This window comes from Petaurus breviceps, unplaced genomic scaffold, assembly GCF_028583685.1.
Source record: "Petaurus breviceps papuanus isolate PSGF00001 unplaced genomic scaffold, PetGlider_PUasm1.0 37, whole genome shotgun sequence".
Classification (NCBI taxonomy): domain Eukaryota; kingdom Metazoa; phylum Chordata; class Mammalia; order Diprotodontia; family Petauridae; genus Petaurus; species Petaurus breviceps.
This window is the reverse complement of record NW_027186296.1, coordinates 76,389,250-76,409,500: the sequence shown is the minus strand read 5'-3', so window position 1 is coordinate 76,409,500 and position 20,251 is coordinate 76,389,250. Positions and strand designations below refer to the sequence as shown.

General features: G+C 36.5%; 1 protein-coding gene across 3 annotated transcripts in view; it reads right to left on the bottom strand.

The window, feature by feature from the left end:
- The window catches only part of BTRC (beta-transducin repeat containing E3 ubiquitin protein ligase), a 212,315-nt gene that overhangs the window by 144,620 nt on the left and 47,444 nt on the right, over positions 1 to 20,251 (bottom strand). The window contains exon 2 of one of the 3 annotated variants that reach the window (XM_069098782.1): positions 1 to 90. This exon is cut by the window's left edge and continues 10 nt beyond it. The exons of the other annotated variants lie outside the window; for them this stretch is intronic. Coding sequence (XP_068954883.1) covers positions 1 to 90 — 90 coding nt within the window. The remainder of the gene's footprint in view (positions 91 to 20,251) is intronic. 3 annotated transcript variants of the gene reach the window in all.

Genomic DNA, 20,251 nt, shown 5'->3' with positions numbered 1-20,251 from the left:
GCCAGTCCCTGGGTTATACAGGCATCGCAGCGAAGGCATGCTGTCCGCCAGGCTGGAGCAGCCCAGCCACAGAGACCTGGGCATAGAGCACTGCAGAGAGAGGACAACTATGAGATGGGACAGTATGAGACAGGATGGCACAGATTACAGGAACTTTAAAGGCGTTGCTGAATTGTGTCAATACAGTTACAGCTCGCCTTCAGGACGGAAACATCTTCAAGAAACACATACCACTAATTGGTCTACCCCCCAAGAGAAAATCAGAAAGGTCATTAATAGTAAAGGGAGGAAAGGAGGGATTAAGGGAGGATGAAAGAGGTAAGGATGATGGAGGGGGAGAGATGAGAAAAAAAGATGGCCTAGCGGGCCAGCTAGGTGGTGCAGTGAATAGCACCAGCCCTGGAGTCAGGAGGACCTGAGTTCAAATCCGGCCTCAGACACTTAACATGTGCTAGCCGTGTGACCCAGTCACTTAACCCCAATTGCTCTGCCCTCCCCCTCCAAAAAAAAAAAAGGCAAAAAAAAAGTCATAGTCCAAAATATTAAAAACTTAATCTTTTTTTTTAATCTCTGCGTATCTGCTCAAAGGAAAATTATGTCTTTGCCCAATTAATCAACCCCCTTGCCCTGTGCATAGGCAGTCACCTCTAATGTACCATAAGGTGAACAGTTCTGCACAATAAGTAGAAAAGGAGGATGGTCCATTGCAGCATTTTAACATTAGCAAAGATGGAAGTTAGGCTTTTTAAAGACTAGGGAAAAGAAAAAAGGAAAGAAAGTATAGCAACAACCTTGGGGGCAGTGACAGTAAGTAATTCTGTGACAGTCTGCATGTGTTTTATGTGTTTAGCTACTCTGCTATTCATTAAGCAAAATGCATTGTTACCATAGCAGCTGCCTCTTCATCTTTCCAGATGGATCAAAAACACAAAGGGGCCAAGAAATAACTAAAACAGAAGGAAAAACAACAACAAAATGCCCCCACAGAGCTGCTCCTAGTATTTAAAAAACTAACTAAAAAGAAGGTAAAATAGTAGCAGCCATATCAGAGTATTCTCAGCATCAAATAGTCTAGGAAAACTTTTCACTATGCTAATGTTGCTGTTGCCTTAGAGATTTACAAAATATTCAATCCTTTACTGTGATATTAACATGCTTCATTTATTTCTACAGTTTACCACAAGAAATATTTAAAAAGAGAATATCTTTGTTCATAATATAACCTTAATACTTAGCTATTATTTAATCGTGTTTGATTAGAGCAAAAGCTAAATATCTGGCCATCCATGTGAAAGAATTTTTTTTTTAAAACACAAGCTATATATAATGCTGAATTTTTGATATTTGTAATTTTCAAAGATTCAAAAGGATGATGAGCTTAGCATTTTTCATTTTAAATAAGTTTTGTAACATATAGGTTTATATTAGACAATTATTACTACATTTACTATTATATTAAACTAATATTACTATTAACATTAGAAATATGAAATTTAATATATATGACCCCCATCATCTAAAACTGGCTTATATATTTTGTTAGGAGGAAAAGGGTCACTTAAGAACTGATGAGTACTTGGTAGGTTTCTCTTCACAATTACAGAATTATAAATCTCAAAGCTGGTGTCTTCATTTTACAGATTAAACAACTGAGGTAAAGAGAAGTTAAATGGCTTTTCCATGGTCACAAAGTTAGTAAACAATGAAATGTGGATTAGAATTTAGGTATACTGCTCTGTAATATTTCCATTATAATATGCTACTTTAATCCCCAGGAAGCAATGTTTAGACCCTATACTTTAAAGAACAACAGAACATTTACCAGACAGCAGCAATCTTAATTCCTGAATCATTAGTTGATTTCCTTGCCTCTAGTGCTTCCTCACTCAATTTATCCTATGTGTGATAGACAGAATACTATCAAAGGATCGATGATCTCCTAAGTGTGGATACTCCTTCCAGCAGTGAATAATGCAATCTAATTCCTTCTCATCTTCTTTAACTCTAATTCATGTCCTCCCATGAATGCTCCACAGAGGATATACACTTAACAGGCTAGAGGCCTTCCTCTAGGTCAGGTGTTCTTAAACTAAGTGAACCTAAAAACTTGATAAATATTTCAATATAATTATATATTACACATTCATAGGCATCAATCACCAGACTGCCACAGGGATCCATGACACATTAAGAACCCTTCTTCTAGATTTTTGTTTAACATTATAAAGATACCAGTGCCTCATATGGACTATCCATATTAGTCTTTACTCTAGTTACATCTCCTTTTCCAGTAATGGACAGGGGATGGCATGAGGAAGGTATGATTTCATCATTGTACTGAGCTGGCTGATGAGGATTTCCTTTACCTTCCCTGTAGCTTGCCTGTCTTGGAAAGTTTCCTGGGGGCACTGAGAAGTTAAGAAAAAAGTCCAAATAGCCAGTGTGTTTCTGAGGCAGACTTAAGTTCAGTTCTTCCTGATTCTGAGGCCATATCTCTCTCTAAAAGGCCACATTGCAATCTTTTTTTCCCCTCATACATCGCTCTAATGACCTTTTATGCCACTTTTTGCATGCAACTTCTGGGTCAAAGGGAGCTTGGCATATCAGAAAGACTGCTGGACTTGGTAGAGGATATGAGTTTGAATATTTTCTACCTATATGACCCTTTTCAATTCATTTTGCCTTTTGGCTGCTCATATCCTCAACTGCAGAATGAGAAGGTTGAACTAGATGGCCTCTTAAGTTTCTTTCACTTCTATTTAAAATCTTATGCTTCAGTCTACTGACATCCACCACAGGCTCTTCACTGCCCTTTGGGGGAGCCACAACTTTAATCATTTGGAGATCACAGCACTTGGAACAAGGGTGTTCCACTGTTAAATTTCCCAAATGTAATCCAGCCCACTTTCTTGCTCCTAATTCACTTCTGGGTGCAGACCACCATCCACTTGCAGTGTCTGTCCAATATATATGCACTGATGGATTAGAGTTCAATGGGCTGTCCATCCAAGTACAAACCTGGTAAGTGTAAGCAAAGTGGGATTTGTTGTTGTTTTTTCCTTTTTGGAGTTCAGTTTCTCAGGTTCGGGCTAAATTGTAAACATCTGAAGGATTAATCTCCTTAAACCCTGAGAGTTCCCAACTATACTGAGTTAGGTAGGCTTTGCATGATCTGGTTCTGAGCCAATCAGGGGCTGAGTCTTTGTTATAGCTTCTGAGAGTGTAGCATTTTGCTTTGGGGGTTTGCTTATAAGAAGGACCTTTTGATTCCCTGGACAGGACTCTGAGTAGTTGTTTGTTGAGTTCCCTGTTGACTCAGAGGTTTGTGCTCTCCTGATCTGGTGCTGTATGCAGGTGGCTGTATTTTGTTCAGATAGTAGGAGCCCTGTCTGTTGAATTTCTGTGCTAATTTCTCTGTATTTTCTCCACATTCAGGGTGCTGACCTTTCACCAGAACTAGTGAATGTAATTAAACTAAGATTGCAGAACCTTTAAAAGTTTTCTTTCCTTTAGCAAAGCAGATCAAATAACCTGTGCTAGTAGACCATCCTGGGTGTGCTTGCTACTACAAAACCAAAGTCAGAACAATAGTTGATGAACTCTTGGTTTTTCCTATGTGGATTAATAGACTGAACTCTTTTGAGTAGTTATAAATCTCATTTGGGAGACAGCTTTATTATGTTACTCTCCTATGTAAGGGTTTAAGATAATTTAATAGCAGACTTTTTGATGTATTAATTGGTTTTGTTGAAGTTTTTTCCTCTTTTTTTTTTTTTTTTTAAAAATACTGTTATAAGGGATAGCATCTTGGGAGAAGGTCGAAAAAGGGACACAGAGGTAATTGTAGGTGATATAAAAAAACAAAATCTTTTTAGAGGAATAAAACCCCTGCCCCCAAGTAATTTATGGTGACTTTTTATTACCTATTTTATAAAATCCCAAATTCTTGGCCACCACTTACTAAATTCAATCTCATTTTAAAAAATATTCATCTCATAATAAGACCTTCTACTCCAATAAGCTAATTGGCTTATCATTCTGTGGTGCATATTACTTATTTTTTGAGACCTATGCATTCTTGTGCACATAATCCCCCCGTCTGAAGCTTAAAAAAATTTCCATATTCTTTCTCTGCCAATCCATGTTTATCATATCTCTTTACAAAGTCTTTCTTAATTCCACCAAATTTAGTCACTTTTTCAATCCTGAATTACCTCCTCAACATTTATATACTTACTCTTATCTACAGATAGTTGCTTTAGAGGTATTAAACTGTATTAAAACTGAATTTTTATAAATTAATTTTTGTGCATAGTCCTCTATCCTTTGCAGAGGAAGGGGGGGCACTATAGATACAGAATAATTCACATACTTTTAAACAGAGTTGATGTGTTGGATGTTTGGTTGCTTTTGTGAAATGTTTTTTCTATTTATTCTTCATTGCAAAGGATAACTGGCTAGGTTAGGAAGAGGGATATTTTTATAAATTAAATTGATATAAAAAAAGACAACCCTGAAGCCAGGACAATTTGGGATAAAGTTTGCCTTGGACATATATTGTCTATATGACCTTGGGCAAGTCACTTAGTTTCTCAGTTTCTCTCTAAAACTATATCAACTACAAAACAGTGGTAGAAGTTTTCTTAAACCTGTTAAGACCTACATGAAGTGATGCAAAGTGAAATGAGCAGAACCGGGAGAACATTGTATACAGTAACAGCAATACCTTATGATGATAAACTGAGTGACTTAGCTATTCTCAGCAATACAATAATCCAAGCCAATTCTAAAGGACTATGATGAAAATGCTAGCCACCTACAAAGAACTGATAGCATCTGAATACAGATCAAAGCATATTTTTTTACTTTCTTTTTCTTTTTTTGGTCTATATTTCCTTTCACAGCATGACTAACACAGAAATGTTTTGTATGACTACATATGTATAACCTATGTCAAATTGTTTGCCTTCTCAATGCGGGGAAAGAGAGAATTTGGAACTCAAATTTTTTTTAAAAGAATATTAAAATTCTTTTTAAAATATTGATTTTTTTAAAAAAGAAGCTTTCTTACCCAGGAGTTCCCTGTACCAATAAAACAAAAGATCTAGTTCCTATCCTTATAAGAAGATATGAATAAAAATAAGACCAAAATGGAATATCATAAATGCTAAGGAAGCTGTATTTTTCAAAGAATATTTCAGCAAATAGGTTTATAAAGTTACATTCTTCTGCAATACAAATAAACACTAATTTATTTGTTTTATAAATATGGATTTTCATGTCAATCAGTCAAGCACTTATCAAGTGTCTAGCTCTTAAGTTAGGTTCTGGAAATACAAAGACAAAAGTGAAACAACAGCTCTCCTCAAAAACCTTACAATCTTGCAATAATATGTACCTTTATAGGTCATACAAAATTGATACAAGATAATTTGAAGGGAGAAAGGTCATAGCAACTGGTGAAGGAGCAGAGTAATGTAGAAGGTAGTGTTTGAGTTGAGTCTTAAAAGACAAGTAAGCATTCTAATTAGTCAAAGTAGGGAGGGAGTACAACAGGCCATAAGGGATAGGGAGTACCATGTGGAAGGCATACAGAGAGAAGGCCAATTTAACTGATCTATAAAGTATGGAAAGAGGAGTGATACATAACGAAGCTGAGAAGACAGGCTGAGGTCAAGCTGTGAAGGGCTTTAAGAGTCAAACAGGAGTTTCTATTTTATTCTAGAGGTAACAACTGAGTTTAATGAATGGGGGTGGGGGGGGTGACAGATCTGAGTTTAAGTAAAATTACTTCGGTAGATATGTAGAAAATGGATTAGAGGAGATGAAGGAAATCACTCCAGGCATGGAGAAGCCTGTATAAAGGCATGAAGCAGGAATTGGGACAGTAGTTCAAGGACCAAAATGTAGGGTGGTATGTCAGGAACATGAAAATATATAAAAAGGAGGAATGGGGAAAACACTTGGAAAGGTAGGCTATAGCCTAATGTTAATAGCTTTAAATAACAAGGAAAGGAATTTGTGTTCTATCATAGAGGCAATATGAAGCCACTGAAGATTCTTGAATCCTTCTTTGGAAAGACTTTTGGCAGCTGAATGGTAGATGGATTAGAGCAGTGGCATCAAACTTAAGTAGAAATGGATTCCTGCAGGCAGGATACTGACTTAGAAAACCACAAATGAACATCATCTGTGTTGCATTCTATTTTTATTCATCTTGTCAAAAATTTTCCAATTATATTTTAATCTGGTTGGGTCCCACTACAGAATGCTGAGGGAATTCTAGAGTTTGACACCTCTGATTAGAGGCAGTTAGGTAGAATATTATGTAAAGGCTCAAACACAAAGTCTGTAAATCACTTGCCCTGGACAAGTCACTAACCTCTGGCATCCTCAGTTTTCTCATCTGTAAAATAAAGATAATAACAACAACACCTACTCGAAAGGGTTGTTTTAAGCTTTCAATGAGATAACATACATAAAGCACATCATAAACCTTAAGGTATCATAGAAATGCTAGCTCTTAGCATTACTACTACTGGATTGTAAAGAGGAGAACTTCGAAACAGGTAGACCTATTAAACTATCACAATCTTGTTAAGAGGGGATGATAGGGGCTGCTAGGTGGCGCAGTGAATAGAGCACTGGCTCTGGAGTCAGGAGCACCCGAGTTCAAATCTGACTCAGAAACTTAATACAAAAACTAGCTGTGTGACCTTGGGCAAGTCACTGAACCCCAACTGCCCTCCAAAAAAAAGCAAAAAAAAAAAAGAGGGGAGGACCTGAAAGAAGGAGGATGATGCTTTTATGAGTTGAAAGAGATACTGAGGGATGGCTTCAAGATATCAGAAAAGGGGTGGATACGTGGGAAAACAAAATATTTTGCTACCAAAAAAGGAGATGGAGAAGATATCAATAATTTCTAAACTATGTTCCCAATTGTACAAAATCTTTACAAGGACAATCTACATTGGTATTGAGGGCATCCATGATGAAGTTGATAGAAGGGTATAGGCAGTCTTTTGCAAATTATATTTTAAGGCAGACATATATAGCAGACTATTTCTTACCATCACAGAAATGACTGAAAAGGGAATACAAAAATCTTACTATACTTATATTTCATTGATGATTTTTTTAAAAAGTACTTAATGCAGTGGAACATAATATCCACTTAAAGGTACTTCCAACAAGATTATCTTCCATACTTATTTTAAATACATTCAAGACTATTAAATCATTCAAGATTCTTTAAAGATATAACAAAAATATCAACCTTATAATTAGTATCAAATGAGACAAAAACAAGGAGGTTTATGTTCACTGAGTATGTCTACCATTGTCATGAAGTCATACAGTGCAGAATCCAAAGGAAAAAGAGATTTCCCTAGGATCACAGGCTTAGAGCTAAAAAGGCTTTTAAAGACTGTTGAGCCCAAACCCCATTATTTTACAAATGAAGAAACTGAAGTGCAGTGGTTAAATGACTTGAGAAGAATTATACCCTATATGAAGTCACACAAATATTCCCTTTTACGAATACTGTACTGACTTCACTAAGTACTGAAACACTATAAAGTCTTCTAAATGAGATCCATAGTCACTCAAATAGTTCGACTCAACTATTCAAACATAGGGAGTTGGGGGGAACACAAGTAGATAAAAAATGCATATATGTGCTACAGATGGGCATTCCACAGAACTGATTTACCACTATTTGTTTCTTGGACAGATGCTAAAGATAGGCAATAAATTGGAATTCAAAACTGAAAAGGGGAGCTAGGTAGCTTGTATTTGACAAACTGTATATGATCTTTAGGACCTATGGTCTGTTTTTTTAATGACAATATTCTTCTAGTAGTGCTAAATTTCTGTGAAGCAAGGATACTAGAGTCTCCAAAGAATTAAAGCTGCACAGCACTGCACTCAAAGGTGAGATACAATGAAGAGTTTGCTCTTATATGGTATCAGTAGGCTGTAGCATATTACCAATGAAAAAATTTTGCAAGACAGGCATTTCTTGTCAAAGAAATGGATAATTGGAAAAGAAGCTGGGTTAATAATATAATGAAAGCAAGGGTGCTACACTGATAACCAAACAACAAGAGATCAAAGGAAGGTTCCCATTATATTGTACAACTGTGGAAAATTATGGGAGGACAATGAACAAGAGCTACAGATGGTGAGAAGCCATTGATGGGTTGTAATTTGTACTACTGGAAAGAATACCTATATTTATACCTACAATCTAAGTAACACATATTAGTACCAAAAACTACCAAAGCTAAAACCAATTTAGTATATGTGTTCACTAAGCTTCTCTCTGAAGTAAAATATGATAAAATGAAAAATACTACAGTAAAAAATCTGGCACCATGAAGTTCAATATGGATTACTAAATGGATTCTTACTTCAAGTAAAGACATTTTGCTACCATCTGAACCTTAATCAACTTTGCTTTTCAAAACCAAACCAAGACTTGTATTATGAATTTTTTTTCAACAAAAGTTGTCTCTTAAGAGGTCACCTGTTTTTAAAATTTGGTACTTTGTTTTAAAAATTTATGAACACACATTATTTCACCTTTGGTAATCATAGAAAAGATAGCCTTAGATGCTTCAATTGGAATACTAGCTAGTGCCCATCAAGTTCAACTGCAAGAATTCATTTACAAAGAGATCATGTCTCAACTATTCCCTCCCATTTTGAGTGACTGAAGTGGATATCACAAATCCTTAGAGTATCCTGAGGGTCAAGTGTTGGCTTTATTAATATTTACTATAGGAAAGCTGAATAGTAAAACCTCAGCATGTGACTGCTGATCAACATCTAGAAGTAATAGAAGCTATATTAACAATTTTTTTTTTTTACTTTTTGGAGGGGGAAAGGAAGGGTTAATTAGGGTTAAATGACTTGCCCAAGGTTACACACCTGGTAAGTGTGTCAAGTATCTGAAGCTGTATTTGAACTCAGGTCCTTCTGACTCCAGGGCTGGTGCCCTATTCATGTTGGAGAGGATGTGGGAAAATTGAGACACTAATGCACTGTTGGCAGAGTTGTGAACTGATGAAACCATTCTGGTGAGCAATCTGGAACTTGCCCAAAGGGCAAACTCTGTAATACCACTATTATGTCTGTATCCCAAAGAGATCAGGAAAAAGGGAAAAGGACCCACATGTACAAAAATATTTATAGCAGCTATTTTTGTAATGGCAAAGGATTGGAAATCAAGGGGATGACCATCACCTGGGGAATGACTGAACAAGTCCTGGCATATCAATGTATTGGGATACTATTGTGCTATAAGAAATGACAAAGGCTGGGGGCGGAGTCAAGATGGCGGAGTAGGAGCAGAAACTCCAATCGGCTCCAGCTTCCACCTTCCCCAATCAATGAAAAAAGGGGACTCTGAACAAACTTTGGAACTACAGAACCCACAAAATGACACAGAGAAGATAACCTCCCGCTGAGGACACCCTGGCAGGAATTGGCCAGTGCAGCACTCTGTGGAGCCCTGTGGCCGTTTCCAGAATTATCAACATATAGATGCTAAGGACAAAGTGAGAGGTTAGTGCAGTCTGGACTTGGGGACCCAGTAAGTGGGAGTACCTCGGCTTTTTCCCCCAGGGCAAGAAGCCATTGAGATGCCTGGCACAGCCAGCCAGCGCCACATGGCAGCTTCAGCTCCTGGCCTGCAGAGTGTAGGGGGACCAAGAAACCATTCTGAGGGGTAATCACTCTTGCTTTAACCTGCTTGGATCTGGATTGCAGTCTAGGGTGGAGGTCCTGGGGTGTGTGTCCAGCTTGCTAGAGCGTGTGGAGGCCTCAGAGAGGGCACCCATTTAATACCTCCGGCAGCTGAGAAAACCCCAGCATTTGGGACGAAAGCTCCCCTTTCTGGTGGCAGAGTCCTACTGTGGCAAAAAGCCCAGGGGTCAAGTGACTGAGGGGTGACATGACCAGGCAAAGGAAACAAAGCAGACAGAAGATTCCAACATTAACCTCCTATTTTGGGGACAAAAAGGAACAAAGCATGGAACAGGAGGAAGACAGTGAAGTCAGAAGTCCTGCACCAAAAACTTCAAAGGAAAATATGAGCTGGTTACAGGCCATAGAGGACCTTAAGAAGCAGATAAGTGAAGTGGAGGAAAAACTGGGAAGAGAAATGAGAATGATGCAAGAAAATTATGAAATGAGAGTCAACAGCCTGACTGAGGAAAATAACACCTTAAAAAACAGACTAACTCAAATGGCAGAGACTCAAAAAGCCAATGAGGAGAAGAATGCCTTAAAAAGCCAAATTTACCAGATGGAAAAAGAATCTCAAAAGCTCAATGAGGAGAATCATTGCTTCAGTATTAGATTGGACCAAATGGAAGCTAATGACTTTATGAGAAATCAAGAAAACAGATCCAAACAAATGAAAGAAGAGAAGGCAATGTGAAATATCTCATGGGAAAAACCGCTGACCCGGAAAATAGATCCAGGAGAGAGAATTTAAAAATTATTGCTCTACCTGAAAGCCATGATCAAAGTAAGAACCTAGAAATCATCCTCCAGGAAGTTCTCAAAGAAAACTTCCCTGATGTTTTAGAACCACAGGGCAAAATAGAGGTTGAAAGAATCCACCGATCACCTCCTGAAAAAGATCCCCAAAAGAAAACTCCTAGGAATATTATAGCCAGGTTCCAGAATTCCCAGATTAAGGAGAGAATATTACAAGCAGCCAGGAAGAAACATTTTTTTTTTGGCGGGCAACTGGGGTTAAGTAACTTGCCCAAGGTTACACGGCTAGTTTTATTTTGTGTGTGTGGGTGTTAAGTGTCTGAGGCCGGAACTGAACTCAGGTCCCCCTGACTCCGGGGCTGGCACTTTACTCACTGAGCCACCTAGCCACCCCCCAGAAAGAAACCATTTGAATATCGTGGAAACACAATCAAGATAACACAGGATCTGGCAGCTTCTACACTGAGGGATCAAAGGGCTTGGAATATGATATTTCAGAGGTCAAAGGAGCTGGGTTTAAAACCAAGAGTCACCTACCCAGCAAAACTGAGTATCATGTTTCAGGGGAAAATATGGTCATTCAGTGGAATAGAGGACTTTCAAGCATTCTTGATGAAAAAACCAGAGTTGAATAGAAAATTTGACATTCAGACACAAGAAGCATGAGAAGATAAACAGGGAAAAGAAATCATAAGGAACTTATCAAAGTTGAACTATTAATATTCCTACATGGAAAAACAATAATTATAACTTATGAAACTTTTCTCAGTATGAAAATAGGTGAAGGGAATAGAAATATATATGTCTATATATGAGGGTATATGGGCATATGAATACATTATGTGAATGTGTGTATATATGTTTACAGGTATACATAGATAGAGGGCACAGGACCAATTTAACAGGAAGGGATGATACTTAAAAGGTGAAATTGAGAGGTGAGAGAGGAATATAATGAGAGGAGATGGGGAGAGACAGAATGGGGTAAACTATCTCATATAGAAGATGCAAGTGAAAATGGTTACAATGGAGGGGAGAATAGGAAGGCAAAAGGGAATGGGTCAACCTTATTCCCATTGAATTTGGCTTGGGGAGGGAATGAAATAAACACTAAATAGGGTATCTCACCCTACAGAAGAGTAGGGGGGAAGGGGATGAGAGGGGGGGATAATGGAAGGGAGGGCAGGCTGGGGGGGAGGGAAGTTGGAAGCACCCACTTTTGAAAAGGGACGGGAGCAAAGTAGAGAATAAAACAAAGTGGGAGGTGGGATAGGAGGGAGGGAAATAGTCAGTCTTTTACAATATATCTACTATGTTATTGTTTTGCATTAGCCACACATGTAAAATCTATACTCAACTGCTTATCTTCCCAGTAAGGGTGGGTGACAAGGGAGGAAGGGAATGAATCTGGAATTCAAAGTTTTAAAATCAAATGTTTAAATACACACACACACATATATGCTATTATTAATACTATTTTACATGTAATTAGGAAATAAGATATACAGGCACTGGGGCATAAAGATCCACCATGCCCTACTGGAAAAGTTGAAAGGGGTATGGGAGAAAATATGGGAGAGAGCAGATTGGAGGAGGAGATATCCTGTGGGACTGCTATTTTGGGGCAGTGGGTAGGGGAAAAATGGGGAGAAAATTGGTAACTCAAAATCTGGCAGAAATGAATGATGTAAAACAGAAGTTAATAAAGCATTTGAAAAAAAAAAGTTAGGAACAACAACAACAACAAAAAATAAATGACAAAGGCTGCTAGGTGGTGCAGTGAATACAGCACTGGCCCTGGAGTCAGGAGAACCTGAATTCAAATCCGACCTCGGACACTTAACACTTGCTAGCCGTGTGACCTTGGGCAAGTCACTTAACCCCAACTGCTCAGCCCTACCCTCTCCAAAAAGTCCCCCCCCAAAGAAATGACGAAAATGCTGATTTCAGAAAAACCTGGACTTATATGAACTAATACAAAGTGAAGTGAGTAAAACCAGAAGAACATTGTGCACAGTAACAGCAATGTTGTTCGATGATCAGCTATGAATGACTTAGCTCTTAGCAATACAATGATCCCAGAAAATTCCAAAGGACTCCTAATAGAAAATGTTATCCACATCCAGAGAAAGAAATGAAATAGTCTGAGCATAGATCGAAGCATACTATTTTCACTTGTGTTTTTTTTTTGTTCTCTTTCTTCTTTCACTACATTACTAATACAGAAATGTTTTATGTGACTGTACATATATAATCTAGGTCAAATTGCTTACCATCTGGGGGATGGGAAGGAGAAAATTTGGAGCTCAAATTTCTTTTTAAATGAATGTTAAAAATTGTTTTTACATATAACTGGAATAAAATACTATTTAAAACATAAAATTAAGGGGAAAAAAAAGAAAATATCCAATAGACAGTTGGTGATGTGAGACTTAAGTCTCAAGAGAGAGACTAAGGCTTAAATATTTTTACAATGTATTGTCTGGATCTCTTTTTTGCTTTCATTACACTTCACTTTGTATAAACTAATCTGAAGACATGTTGTATTCTTCCTAGTAGAAAATAAGCTTCTTTTTAAAAAAAAAATTATATATTTTTTTCAGTCTGCAAAAATCTGCCTTCTCACCCTCCTATTCTAACCCCTCCAACTTGAGAACAAAAAAACATAATCCATTATAAACATAGTCAAGCAAAACAAGTTTCGACATTGTTCATGTCCAAAATAAAAATCTCATTCTGTACTCTAGTCCTTCACTTCTCCATCAGGAGGTTCGTAGTATGTTTCATCATTAGTCCTCTGGAATCATGATTCCTCATTACACTGATAAGAGTTCCTAATTCTTTCAAAGTTGTTTGCATTTGTGATATTGCTGTCATTGTATAAACTGTTGTCCTGATTCTGTTCATTTCACTCAGCATCAAATTATATGTCTTCCCAAGTTGCTATGAAATTATACCCTTCATCATTTCTCACAACACAATAGTATTCCATCACATTTAGATACCATAATTTGTTCAACCATTCCCTAATTTAAGGACACTTCCTCAGATTCCGATTTTTTGCCACCTTTGAGAGCTACAAATATTTTTGTACATCCTTAAGTTCTGGGGGATTGTTTTGTTTGTTTTTTGCTTAGGACTAATCTTTCCCTTTACATACCCTTCCAATAATTCTACTCTCCTAATTCTTCCCTTTTCCCTCCTATTTCCCCACTGGATGAAATGTTTTTCTGTACTGTATGTGTACATTCTTCCTTCAACTAGTTCAGATGAGTCAGGCTGAAGTGCTGACTACTCTCCCCACTTCCTCCTTGTTTATACTTGTGCACCCTAATTATGTGAAACAATTTTCCCTAGTTTTCAGTTTCCCTTTCCCCTCCCCATTCTTTTCTTAAGATGATCAAGAGATTTATATCAACAAAAATATAGCTCTTTTAGTGAAGGCAAAGAATTGGAAATTGAGGGGTTGCCCAACAAGCTGCAATATACAATTGGGAAAGAATCCTATTGTGCTACAAGAAATGACAAAGGGGATGGTTTCAGAAAAACCTGGGAAGACCTATATGAATTGATGCAGAATGAAGTGAGCAGAATCAGAAGATTATCATAAAAAATAAGAGCAATATTGCAATTATGATCAGCTGTGAAAGTCTAAGCTACTCTGATCAATATAATAAGCCAAGACAATTCCAAAAGGCTCATGATGAAAAATGCTATCCACCTTCGGAGAGAGAACTAATGAATTCAGTGCAAACTGAAGTATACTTTTTTCACTTTATTTTTCTTGCTTTTTTAGTACAATATGGCTAATATGGAACTGTGTTTTGCATGATTTCACAAGTAAAATGATATATTGCTTGCATTCTCAATGGGTGGGGTGGGGGAGGGGTTGGAGGGAGAGAATTTGGAACTCAAAAACTGTTTAAATATGAATGGTAAAAATAAATAATACATTTTAAGAAAACCAATAAAGCCAGGTTATTTATTTATTTGGCTTTTTGGAATGGAGAAGGCAGGCAACTGGGGTTAAAGTGACTTACCCAAAGTCACATGGCTAGTAAGTATTAAGTGTCTGAGGCCACATTTGAACTCAGGTCCTCCTGATTCCAGGGCCAGTGGTCTATTCACTGAGCCACCTAGTCGTTTCCCTAGGTTTTTTTTCATCTTTTTTTTGCTTTTTTGGAGGGGGGAAGGCAGGGCAATTGGGGTTAAGTGACTTGACCAAGGTAACATGGCTAGTAAATGTTAAGCGTCTGAGGCTGGATGCAAACTCAGGTCCTCCTGCCTCCAGGGCTGGTGCTCTATTCACTGCCACCTAGCTGCCCTTAGGTTAAAAATTTTTTTTTTAAGATTTTACACACTTGGGGCAAAGAAGATCATGAAGACCCAACAGAATTACTCCCAGGGCTTGTCTAATTGTATTCCCTTTATGATCACTGATAAGTATTCAGAGGGATCACAAGTATCATCTTCCTATATTAGAATGTAAGCAGTTTTCCCCTGTTTAGTCAATTATCACTGTTTGTCCATGTTTACCTTCTTGTGTCTTTCATTCCTGTGGTTGAACTTCAAAGTTTATACAGAGCTCTGTTCTTTCATCAGGAATGCTTGGAAGTCCTCTTTTTTTATTAAAGGTTCATTTTAGCCTCAGTTTTACTGGGTACGTTATTCTTAACTGTAAGCTTATATCCTTTTCCTTCTGGAATATTATATTCTAATTCTCTGGTTCTTTAGGGTAGTGCTCTTGCCTCAACCCAGACCCCAGTGTCAAAAACCTTTCTGTCTCCCTATGCCAACCTGGGCTGGACAAAGGACTCACTGTAACTTTTTCTGGATTTCCAGCAAAATGTGGTCTGGTACATTTTCTAGATTTGTTTGGAGGGGTTGCAGATGGGAACTCAGCTGCACTGCTTCTTGCTACTCTGCTATCTTGGCTATACTACAGTAATATTCTTGAGGGCAGCAACTATGTAATTTTTCAACTTTACTTACCCAGAATCTAGTATTGTACACTAGATCAAAGACATTTAAATAATAAATCAAGACATTTAATAAATGTAGATTGAACTGAATTAAGTGCTCATCATGTAAAATCTTTGACTGTACAGTACCTAATTGTAAGAGGTGATATTATGGTATCTTGTTTTGCTCCCACAAAAGTTATTGGAAGATAATCAATAGCTGTGGGGAAGCTAACTTACCTTCCTGGAACTATGATAATGGCCAGAGGGAAATAGAAAGGTGGGAGTATGGCAAACAGCTTGAACCTTAGAGGCCACACCCAGTCACAAGTATCTTCACTACCATGCCTATGTAATCTTCATATATAGAGGGAATGTAGGGAAATAAAGTGAGGAATTTGAAGAATTTGACTAACCCTAAGCCTAGTGAACACTACACTTGCTTCCTTACAGGAAATGTAATAAATAATCCCTTCCTCTGAACACTGCTTCTAAGTTCTTTCAGTGAGAAGAGGTTTGCTGTTTTAAGGGGTATATCATGTGGATCTTCCTAAGGGCCCCCAAGGAAGCAGTGGGCAATGGAAGCTCATCCAGGCTGCCTCCCTGACCCTGCCTTTGAAGTCCTGTGATCCCCATAAGCATGTTTCTCACATACTGAAGATAAGATCTTAAGGAGACAGACAGCATGGTACAAAAAAAAGGGTGCTGAATGTGGGAGCCCAAGGACCTGAACTCAAATTCTTCCTCTGTCATTACTATGTGTCCTCTTTGGGCCACAGGTCCCTCATATGTAAAATTAAAAGGTTGGACTAAACGACCTGAAAGGTCTTTTCCAATTCTAGATCTTTGATCCTAATCTTGAGAAGGATGACCTAAAGATAAAATAAGTGACAAAGCATATGAATGAAGGCAAATAATTTACTTTGATATTGAGTGCTATGAGTTTGGGATCTGAAATGTTTAAATGCTTCAATCAACTTCCTATAATAGCTGAGTTCAATGTACCATTGCTCACAGACCTAATTTGAGCCTTGAAAGGTCAGTCTTAGAGAAAATTATTTGGCTTGCTTTGTAAATCCCTAGAGCTGGCTTTTAGGACATTAAACTGGAGAATAAATACTACTTACTTATTCCTTAACTGGGCCCCCCAAAAAACCCCATAGACTCCTAAATGCAAACAAATCATTTCATGAACAGTTGTTATGGTAATCAAGATAAAGCTATGTCCAAATAAATTACTGCAAGTAACCCTGATTTGTGAGTGAAATCATAGAAAAGGTCTTTGAGGTTATTTACAAAATAAATTCATTGAGTTCAGATTAAGGAAAACAATTAAAAGAGGAGGTTTCCATTTAAAAGACAAAGAAAAATGCATAGTAGTTTATGGTAAAATAGCTATAAAAATTGGGTCAATTTGAGCAAAAAAAAATATGGCTTAAATACTGGGAAAACCAGAAAAAAATATACTACTGCACAGCCTTTCAAGCAATGAGCTATATATAAAGTAAGTGAAATAAGGTACAATGCTGAATTATAGTTGTGTGGAAGAATTTAATTTCATTAGACTTCTGGCATATCATCCATGGTACTTTTTTCATCTCTCCTTAATTTTCCCTCCAAGAATTCTACTCGACTTTTCTAATTATTCTTAGTCCTTTAAAGGCAGAGAAGGTCAAAGGCTAAAACATCACTGGTTTTACCCAGTCTCCTAGCCCTAAGCATTCAGAGTCTGCCCTGGGGCAGGAGGCAGTCATCTCAAAATCGAACTTGGCCTTGGGACATGGCAATTTGGGTTGAGGGGAGTTACTGAAAAAAGGAAAAGTTTTTTTTTTACCCACCTTTATTATTTTTTAACCAGCCTTGACTAGGATAAAGTATATTATCACTAAATCTGCAAAATGCACTTTAGTATATATTGATGCTAGGGTTGCCACATAATAAAAATATACACATTAGAATTTAAATATCTTAAGTGAGTATTGCTCTACAAAGAAGTCATCTAGGGATGTTATATATAAAAACTGTGATCAAAATGGTTTCTAAAATTGTGGCTTATTCCCCCCCCCCAATATACTGTATGCAATATTCCCTCAAAACTTAGAAAGGAAGGAAATCTTTTAATACTGAGAAGTAGTCACCAGTGCTTATTTAGAATTGTTAAAATTCTAACTTGGCCACCAATAAAAATAAATTTCATTCATTACTGTTTATTAAATATGTAGTTACTCAAACAATACTATGAATAAACTGGAATTTTGAACAAACAAGTGCTTTAAAATTCTAATAACTATGCGTAAGCAGTAAATTATTCTTCCTTGAATTTCTATTGCTGGATATAGCAAGAGTAACTAAGTACATAATTACATAAGAGAGCCACCCAACTTCCAAAGGAGCCATTCCAGTGAATTGTGTAAATAATATGCTTAAAAAAACCCCATGCTAACATATGAATCTTGATTTACCAGATATGGAGTAGTTGTGTACCTGTGAGACCAGAACACATCCTTGAAAGGCCTTCTTAATTATAAATTTACCAAAGAGACTAAAATGACCCAAAGTAAATACAGACTTTCCTATAATCTTATGTTGTTTTTTTTTTTTGTATTAACTTCAGTTGTGACAACAAAAGATTTCAGAAATCACTGGCAAAAGATAAATACACTATAAAGGATGATCATCTTTGTGATACAATTTGATATAGACATCAGGTTACCATTTCCTTCATAGTTGTGAATATTTAGATTTGGATTGTTTCTTTCATTTGTTTAGATGTACTAAAATTGGGAGATATACTGTCAGTTACTGGTTTTATTATGAAGTATTTTTGTCTTGTTTTAATTTTTTTTTAATGAGCTAAAACAAAAGTCAAATTTTTAAAGAGATATTCACTATTAGCTGACAATTCGTTATAATAATGCTAAACTTAGGTACTATCTTGCATGATACCAAAGAAAAATAGCTTCAAAATTAACCTCAGTTTACAAAATCAGCATCAACCAATATAAACACGTAATGGAATAGTTCAAAATTCAGTAATGGCATTTTTGCAATCCACTGCAAAATGGCAGTAAACATGCCTCCTTTACCAGCTTCCAAACACTTCAAAAAATGCTAACCTTAAACTTAACCTTAAAGTTAAGTCAATTTCTATATTTTTCTAAGAAATCACTGATTTCCAAATGTTTAATTCTAACACAAACACAAAACATAATGGAAATTTATCCACAATACACTTTTCCCCCATTTTAAAAAGGTTTTGCTAGTTAACAAGAATAGAAAGGTAATGATATCAGGGTAGGTTTTGCCTACTCTCCTAAACATTCTCTGCAATGACTTTTCAACTTCTTAGTTGTACTGCAATTTTGTCAAATTCAATACAACTTAAATTCCATTGCAATGTATTCCAAGAACCTGTACAAATTCCTCTGTTGACCTACCTGAGACTAGGAGTCATTTGATTATACAAAACAGTAATTTTTGATGCAGTGGTACTTATTTTAACAGGATTCGATCTATACAAAAAAGTTTATAAAACAATCACAATATTCAATGTAAGAAGCTGCTGTTTCATGGGGAAGAAAAACTATACTTTGGAGCCAACAAGGAAGCAAGAAGCAAAAAAAAAAAATTTCCAGTTTACAAAAGGTTTTTATAATGCCTTTTTTCTTCCATATAAGATTTTCATCTTTATAGCAGCTGCTATAAAACATAAAGTCCAATGTTATGTCAATAATAATTTACATAGTAAAAAAAAGTCAGGCTTGGTTGCCATGTTAAGGGATCAGAACTCTTGACATTCATTTCCCAGATATACTCATTTCCCAGGTAGAAAGAGCCCACATGGCAAATTCCTTTAAGGATATAGAAACAAACTTTCCAATTAGACTTTGGAAGCATACTACTCCTTGTAGACGAAGTAGAATTTGAGAACATGGCAGTCTCATCAAGAGGTCATGAGAAATATTAAGAAAACATCTATACCAAGAAATTCTGCTCATTAAAAGAACCCGTAACACATCAGATAATTTCAGATACTACAATGACCCCAACATTCTTTGGACCTCAATATTACTTTTGTGACAATTAATTTACTTGCTTAACATTCAACATACATTTATTATTTTGCTCATTAAAAAAAAGCAAAAGTCTATGTAAATAAATTAAACATTATCCATATTGTAAGTCTTCCTTGGCACAGGAAAGTAACAAGGGGACGAACCTGGTTCAGCTGTGTGTTTGCATATTTGTAAAATGTCAAATGAATGGCAACTAAAAAATATGAAATAAATTTCTGTTCCAAAAGAAGAAGTGTCAAAGTTCCCTGGTAACTAACAGAAATGAACACTAGCTTCTACTACTTTGTGAAATTTAGCTTGAGAGTAAGTTTAGTGTCAATTTGCTAGCTTGAAATATTGTGAGGACATTTTCTGAGATGATGTGGTTATTGCTGAGGACATATGAAAATGTCTGATCTTTTTCTCAGGACACCAGTAATAAAATTACATATTCACTACAACATCCAAAATGAATGTTTCTGAAAAAGTCAAAATGTGATAGATAATGAAATCAAGAGTAAGATTTTTCTTTATATTTTCTTAAAGTAGTTAATTATTTAATCTAGTTTTCCATGTGATAAGTCATAACCTATTACTACTTCAAGTACATTGCATATTTTTAGGCACTAATCTAGAAATCAGCACATCCTAATTCTCAATGTAAAACATTTGTACAGGTTTGTGACTTAGGTTTAACAATTCTGTTCTATGTAAATTAGGAGGCAGGGA